An 8,483-nucleotide genomic window follows, 5' to 3' on the forward strand; every position below is an offset into this window, starting at 1 on the left:
TAAGTAATTTAAAATGTAAACACTTAGGTCAATTTCAGTTATATAAAACCACTTTTCTAACTAGATTAATGTTAAGAGAAGACTCAAACCAAGCTTTTTGGAAAGAAAAATTCTTAGCCGGTCTACCTTATTTTCTAGGAGAAAGGGTTAGGAATTATATTAAACAACAACATGGTAATCCAATCCCTTATAATAAATTAACTTATGGTCAATTAATAAGTATAATTCAGAAAGAAGGATTACAGATTTGTCAAGATTTAAAACTTCAAAGAACTTTAAAATATGAGTTAAAAAAGACTAAACAAGAATTAGGAAGTTTTTGTAAACAATTTGATTATAGCATCACACCTACACAGCAATGTAGTGGTCAATGCTCTAAACCATCAAGCTCTAGGAAACACTATAAAAAACGTTATAGGTCTAAACCCAGTAAAGATAATTATTATCATAAAGAAAAACCTAAACATTATAGGAAATCTACAAGTAAAAAACCATATAAAAGGTCTGATAAAACTTCATATAAAGATTTAACTTGTTTTAAATGTGGCAAGAAAGGACATACATCTAAATTTTGTAAGTTCAATAAAAAATTACATGAATTAAATTTAGACGATGAAGTAATAAATAAAATTCATGAATTGTATCTTACTTCTGATACATTAGATTCTGAGATACAAGAAAGTGAACATCAAATTGATGAACTTGGTTTAACAACCAGTTCTTCAGATAAATCAATAAACATGCTAACTAAAGATCAAAGTACAATGTTAGAAGTAGTAAATAGTATCACGGATGACAATATTAGAAGCCAACTTCTTAAAAAACTAATTAAAAGTTTTGAAGAAGATAAAGAAGTAAAAACTATAACACCTAAAATACAAACTAATACTTATGATTTAACAACGATATTAAATAGAAATAAAAAGATAGAAACAAATATGTCATTAGAAGACTTGTATAAAGAAATTAGGATTTTAAAACATGAAGTAAAAGAATTAAAACACCAGGCACAGATAAATGCTACAAAAATAAAACATTTAGAAACTCAATTAATATCTAGTTCCTCTTCGGAAGAACCAGATGATGAAATAAAAGATGAAATAAATGAACTAAATGAAGAAGAAGAAATAAACCCTAATTTTCTCTTTCTTTTACAAGAAATAACATCGAGAAAATACTTAGTAAAAATAACCTTACAAATTTCAAATGATTTTATAGTAAATGGTATAGCTTTGTTTGATATAGGTGCAGATTTAAATTGTATAAAATCTGACTTAGTACCACATAGATTTTGGTCAAAAACGCATGAAAAACTTACTACAGCTAATAAATCTAAACTAGAAATTCTAGGTAAAATTGAGGCAAATATTGTAAATAATGAATTAGAAATTAAAACCATATTCTTGCTTTCACCACAAATAAATTATATGGTAATATTAGGAACACCATTTATAAACCTAATCACATCATATTCAGTAAAAGAAGATTGTATTAAATTTAAGATAAAAGGTAGTAAAGCTAGGTTAGAATTCACTGAAAAACCTAGGAGAAAGAATTTAAATTTATTAAAAGCTCACTCTATTAAAACTTTAGAAATTAACTCTTTGATAAATTCTAAAGAAGAAGATTTAAATAATTTGAGGAATCATGCATATCTTCAAAGAATTAAAAACCAATTGGAAGATAAAGATATTCAAACTCGAATTAGTAAATTAAGGGAATTTATGGAAAATACACTATGTGCAGATCATCCAAATGCATTTTGGAAACGTAAACAGCATATAGTAGATTTACCATATGAAAAGGATTTTGATGAAAAGTCCATTACAACTAAAGCACGACCCATTCAAATGGGCCCTGAACTTATAGAACACTGTAAATAAGAAATTAAAGATTTAGAAAATAAAAAATTAATTAGCAAATCTAGAAGCCCTTGGTCTTGTGCAGCTTTTTATGTCAATAAAAATGCTGAGATAGAAAGAGGAATACCTAGATTAGTAATTAATTATAAACCATTAAACATAGCTTTAAAATGGATAAGGTATCCATTACCTAATAAAAAAGACCTATTAAAACAATTGTATAATGCAAACATTTTTAGTAAATTTGATATGAAATCTGGTTATTGGCAGATCCAGATTCATCCTAATGATAGATATAAAACGACATTCACAGTTCCTTTTGGTCAATATGAATGGAATGTAATGCCTTTTGGATTAAAAAATGCTCCTTCTGAATTCCAGAGGATCATGAATGATATATTTAATCCCCATAGTGAATTTTGTATAGTATACATTGATGATATTCTAGTTTTTAGTAGAACATTAGAAGAACATTTTAAACACTTAAAAACATTTTGCATGGTAATTGAAATGAATGGATTAGCACTAAGTAAAACTAAAATGGACTTGTTTAAAACCAAAGTTAGATTTTTGGGTCACTATATAGAACATGGTATTATCCAGCCCATAGAACGTGCTATGGTCTTTGGGTCCAAGTTCCCTGATGAATTAACTAATAAAACCCAACTCCAACGTTTTCTTGGATGTTTAAATTATGTTATAGATTTTTATCCAAATCTAAATTGTATGATAAAACCATTGCATGACAGGCTTAAGAAAAATGCTGGCCCATGGACAGCCCAGCATACGCAGTTAGTAAAAAAGATAAAGGCCTTAGTAACGGAAATTCCATATCTTTATATCCCTAATCCAACAGCATTTAAAATAGTGGAAACTGATGCGTCAGATGTTGGATATGGTGGTATTTTAAAACAAGTCATTAATGGTAAAGAACGTATCATTCAGTATAAGTCTGGTCATTGGAACCAAACTCAATTAAATTATCCTACTATTAAAAAGGAGATTTTAAGTATAGTAATTTGTATAAATAAATTTCAATCTGATTTATTAAATCAAAAGTTTTTACTTCGGATTGATTGTAAATCTGCAAAAGATGTTTTGCAAAAGGATGTTAAAAATCTTGCTTCTAAACAAATTTTTGCTAGATGGCAAGCTCTTCTTAGTATATTTGAATTTGATATTGAATTTATTAAAGGAAACAGCAATAACATTCCAGACTTTCTGACTCGCGAATTCTTACAGAACGATGGGAAGGAAAAAGGATAAGGGCAAAGCCCCTAAAGACGAATCAGAATCACCCACTAAAGCTCTCTCTGAGCACTCAGAAGATTTACCTAAAACCCTAAACACTAAAACCTCTTCAGATCTTAAAAAATGCATTGAACAACTTAGTCAATCCCCTGAAGTGTTAAAGGCGTTACAGAGTATAGCGTCCTCTTCCACAGAGGCGCCAGGTATGTCTTCACAACCTAAAGCGATCGTACCCGTTCATGGTACGGCTAGTCTGTCTCAAACGGTAGACAGTAAAGACTTATCAAATCCGTTGATGGCTGTGGATTTGCCAAAAATCCAGTATACTCCAAGTATACATAAATGGTTTGTTAAAAGTATTTTTGATTATGAAATTGAGATTGAGGATGGATATAACAATATTAATCCTTGGTCTGTTTTAAAACAATATTATCCTGAAGATTGGTATTTTCTTCCAACCGATCTTTCAAAACCTCAGGAATATTATCATAATATTCTTTTGGATACAGGCTCAGTAAAAATTAAACATAATTATGATTCTAAGAATAAATCTGTTATTTTATATTCTTCACTTAAAATCCACCGGATTATTCATCCCAAGGATTGGCCTGCACCCTCGCTTTATACACCAGTAAGATTTAAAGTTTTATATAAGCATGTACACAGTACTGCTTACAATTATTTTGATTACCGCGATGCATGGGAAAAAGTCTTTGCTATTCAAAACCCCACTGCTACGCATTCATGGTTAATCTACTTTGATACCTCATTCCGTACTGATTGTAAAGTGCCTAACTGGTTTAAAAAATGGTGGCAAACCAGGGGTATTTCCAATGAAATTATCCCTCCTCTAATACAGGCCTTATATCAGTATTTTAAAGCCCATTATAAACCCAGTCCTGCAGAAGCCCATATTCCTTCGCTTATGTATTATTGTATGGCCTTCTTCACTCCATGGGTATATCAATGGTATTTGGACACTCAATATGCCGTAGGAACTTATCAAATTCCTACATTGGTAAAAAGACACAAGATTAAATGGTGGGGATCATTCAAGAACTCTACCACTGAAACTAAAATTGATCAATGGATCCGTAATAAACTGTCACAGGCTTCTCCATTAACCTATGCGACTACTCTTGCTTTAAAGGATCAACCTACATTTGGAATCCAAAAGGCACAGTGTCAAGCTAGGTTAGCTGCTGCTAAAACTCCAGATGAGTATAAAAGAATCTGCCAAGAAATGTTTCAACAACTTTCTACAGGATCAGATTCTCCAGTAAAACCCTCATCAAGTAAACAGCCAGCAGTTTGTTCGGATAAATCATCTAAGTCCAGCCATAAAAGCAAAACAAGATGGGCTGATATGGCGTCCTCTTCTTCATCATCTTCATCATCGCTTTCCTCTAAGGAAAACAGTAATGATGATATTCTTCACTCGATAATTGTCAAAAGTAAATCTGCCAAAAAAGTAAAAGAAAAATTAAGGCAAAAAGCAAAGTAAAGAAAAAAGAAAAGAAAAAGAAGGACACTTCGTCCTCATCCGAGTAAAAGGCAGGTGAAACCTTATTTCACCATCACTCAACAGTAAAGGCCAAATCACTGTTTCTACAGGACAAGCCAACGCATTATCCACAGTAAAGATTCGATGGCAGACAACCAACTGTTCATCCACAGTAAAGGTCAACACTGTTCAAGATTCGGTGGCAGACCAAGCACTATTCATGAATAGTAAAAGTAGAATAGTAAAGATTCCAATTCTATGTTATTTAAAGGGAGCCTATCCTCTTGTGAAGGCATAAGATAATATAACCCCAGACTACTCTAAACTCTCTCATCCTCTCCTCTCCAAGTTCTTTGTAAGCATTCAACGTTCGAAGTCTGGATTGTAAACTTTAAATTTGTAAGTTTAAATTTGTATTTCATATTTGTATTTAAATAAAGTTCTTTATTTAAATTTATAAACTGTTACTACTACGCCCTGTTAAAGGCTTCCTTCTCTTCTCCCTCCACACTCTGACTTAGTTCTGGGGATCCCAGGCTAAGGTTGCAGGAACCCTCAACCTTAAATAAAATCAATTAAAATTGGTTGAGTTAATTGATAAATATTTGTGATTTATTTGTTGTATAAGTATGCTCTGTGGATGCAGCTCAGTCTGATCTTCCACATCAGAAATTTGTATTGTTTGTTTATATTTGTTTAATCTAAACAGTAACTGTTTGTTCATTTGAAAACGATAAACAGTAACTATTTCTTAAAAGGAATCTAAACAGTACTTGTTTAAGTATTGATATATAGGCTGGAAACCCAGAAGTGCGGGCTACTGGTCCAAAGGACTATTTAATTAGTCATCTTCTTGGTATAACAAAGCCACGTATCATACTTAATTTGTATGTTGATTTTGAGGTAAATGAATTTTATAAGTGTTCATGTAAATCCATTAAATCATAGTATTGTAATTTATAATTATGATTTGTCTTTAAATATTTGTGTTTGTATTTACATAAATCCCATTAATTGTCTTAGCGCTTTGCATATATATGATTTCATTTAAAATTTGGGTTTAAATACTAAGTCAGGCGATCTTGGTTGACTTTTGATATATATATATATATACCTTTAGTTAGTATCTATATAGCCACATTTTATCTACCAATTGTAGGTAGGTAGTATATAATACCATATTTATATATATATATATATACCTTTAGTTAGTATCTATATAGCCACATTTTATCTACCAATTGTAGGTAGGTAGTATATAATACCAACAAAAGGAAAGGATCGTTTACAAGAAAACAAAAGATTACCAGTATGTTGATTCTGAATTAAATGCTATGATGAAAGATAATCAAATGAAAGATTTATCACAATCAAAGCAATATTTCTGATGTGGAAGATCAGACTAAGCTGCATCCACAGAGCATACTTATCATCAACACAACACACAACAATTTTATATGGTTTAGGGTTCCTGCAACCTTAACCTGGGATCCCCAGAATTAAGTCAGAGTGTGGAGGAAGAAGAGAAATGTGCCGTCAACACGGACTTAATATTGTAGCAATATAAAACAAAACACAAACTTTTATTTAATTACAGAATAGAAATACAATATGAAATACAATTTTTAGAACTTACAAAAGTTTTAGAATTTAAAACTTTCTTCCACTGAATGCTTACAATGAACTGAGAATTGAGAGAGACAGAGTTATTTAGAGAGGGTAAGTTATGCGTAATACTAGGTTATTTTATGCGTAATAGCTTATGCCTTCACAAGGGGAAAGGCTCCCTTTTTATAGAAAAATGAAGAATCTTTACTGTTTGTCTTTTTACTGTTGATGAACAGTACTTTGTCTGCCACCGAATCTTTACTGTTTGCCTTTTACTGTTGATGAACAGTACTTTGTCTGTCACCGAATCTTTACTGTTGTCTTTTACTGTAGATGAATAGTGCTTGGTCGGCCATCGAATCTTGACCTTTACTGTTGAAATAAGAACCTGGCTTTTACTGTGTAACAAATAATGAGATCAAGGAATAAGGTTCCTTGTGCCTTGTTTTAGATGGAATCAGAACAAGATGAGGACGATGATGTGTCCTTCTTTTTCTTTTCTTTTCTTTTTATTTTCTCTTTTCTTTTTTCTTTTTGCTTTATTTTTTCTTTTCTCTCTTTTGCTTTTTTATGTGCTTTACTTTTGATTTTTATTGTTGACACTGCATCATCACTATCTTCAAAAGAAGATATCGATACAGTTGCAGATGAAGAGGAAATGGCTTTAGTCTTGCCTTTATGACTTGTTTTAGAGGAGGATTTACTGGATGATGGATTTACTGGAGGGTCTGAACTGGTAGAAAGTTGTTGAAACATTTCTTGACAGATCAGTTTATATTCTTTAGGGGTTTTAGCTACGGCTAACCGGGCTTGACATTGGGCTTTCTGGATACCAAATGTAGGTTGATCCTGAATAGCTAATGTACTCGCATAGGTTAAGGTTGGTTTAGAAGAGCTGGCTATTTTAGTCTGTATCCATTGGCGGATTTTTACTTCAGTAGTGGTATTCTTGAAAGATCCCCACCATTTAATTTTATGTCTTTTTACTAACATAGGAATTTGAGTTCCTGGGACATACTGATAATCAAAATACCATTGATATACCCAAGGGGTGAAGAAGGTCATACAGTAATACATCAAAGATGGAATATGAACTTCTCCTGGATTAGGTTTATAATGGGATTTAAAATAATGATATAAAGAAAGGATCTCAGGGGTAATGATTTCCTCAGAGATACCTCTTGACTGCCACCATTTTTTAAACCAATTTGGAATTTTTAAATCAGTTCTGATTTGTTGATCAAAATATACTAACCACGAATGGGTAGTAGTTGGATTTTGAATACAAAAAACTTTTTCCCAAGCTTCTCTGTAATCAAAATAATTATATGTAGTATTGTGTTTATGCAAAACTTTAAATCTTACTGGCGTATATAAAGAAGATACGGGCCAATCCTTGGGATGAATGACGCGTTTTATTTGAATAGAAGAATAAGAGATTACATATTTATTTTTAGTATCAAAAGTATGTTTGATTTTTACTGAACCAGTATCAATTAAAATATTATGATAATATTCCTGAGGTTTTGAAGGATCAGTGGGAATAAAATACCAGTCCTCAGGGTAATACTGTTTTATAATTTGCCAAGGATTAGTATGATTATATCCATCCTCGACTTCAATTTCATAATCATAAATATTTTTTACAAACCATTTATGTATACTACTAGTATTAGAATACTGGATTTTTGGCAAATCCACAGCCATCAACGGATTTGATAAGTCTTTACTATCTACCGTTTGAGACAGACTAGCCGTACCATGAGCGGATACGATCGCTTTAGGTTTAGAAATCATACCTGTATCTTCTGTGGAAGAAGATGCCATACCTTGCAAAGCCTTTAATACCTCTGGAGATTGAGTGAGTTCCTCAATCCATTTTTTAAGGTCTTTAGAAGGGGTTTGTTTACTAAAGGTTTTAGCTAGGTCTTCAGAATGCTCGGAAAGAGCTTTAGTGGGTGAATCTGATTCTTGTTTCGATTCTTTTCCTCTATCCTTCTTCTTTCCCATTGTTCTGTAAGAATTCTCGGGTCAGAAAGTCTGGAATATTATTAGCATTACCTTTAATATATTCAATATCAAATTCAAAAATACTTAATAGTGCTTGCCATCTAGCAAAAATTTATTTAGAGGCAAGATTTTGAACATCTTTTTGCAAAACATCTTTTGCAGATTTACAATCAATACGAAGTAAAAACTTTTGATTTAACAAATCAGATTGAAACTTATTTATACATATCACTATACTCAAAATTTCT

General features: G+C 31.6%; 1 protein-coding gene across 1 annotated transcript; it reads right to left on the reverse strand.

Annotated features, from left to right (window-relative positions):
• Window positions 1-4,246: 4,246 nt before the first annotated feature.
• Window positions 4,247-8,235, reverse strand: LOC149492798 (uncharacterized). The gene is made up of 3 exons (XM_089715951.1): window positions 6,807-8,235; window positions 4,377-4,519; window positions 4,247-4,270 (listed from the first exon to the last, which is right to left on the reverse strand). The coding sequence occupies exons 1-3, from the start codon at window positions 8,233-8,235 to the stop codon at window positions 4,247-4,249; spliced, it is 1,596 nt and encodes a 531-aa protein (XP_089572077.1).
• Window positions 8,236-8,483: the final 248 nt, after the last annotated feature.

The sequence above is a fragment of the Jatropha curcas genome, chromosome 11 (genome assembly GCF_041381405.1).
Source record: "Jatropha curcas cultivar XTBG-Jc1 chromosome 11, XTBG_Jcur_1.0, whole genome shotgun sequence".
Classification (NCBI taxonomy): domain Eukaryota; kingdom Viridiplantae; phylum Streptophyta; class Magnoliopsida; order Malpighiales; family Euphorbiaceae; genus Jatropha; species Jatropha curcas.

What these genes read in the sequence shown, in the direction of transcription:
- LOC149492798 (XM_089715951.1), bottom strand. Translation starts at nt 8,235, where the DNA reads ATGGGAAAGAAGAAGGATAGAGGAAAAGAATCGAAACAAGAATCAGAT. An exon ending in GTCAACAATAAAAATCAAAA is followed by an intron (nt 4,520 to 6,806) that starts GTAAAGCACATA and finishes TGTTTTCCTTAG; the next exon opens with AGGAAAGCGATGATGAAGAT. An exon ending in TTACTGGAGAATCTGATCCT is followed by an intron (nt 4,271 to 4,376) that starts GTAGAAAGTTGT and finishes TTCCAAATGTAG; the next exon opens with GTTGATCCTTTAAAGCAAGA.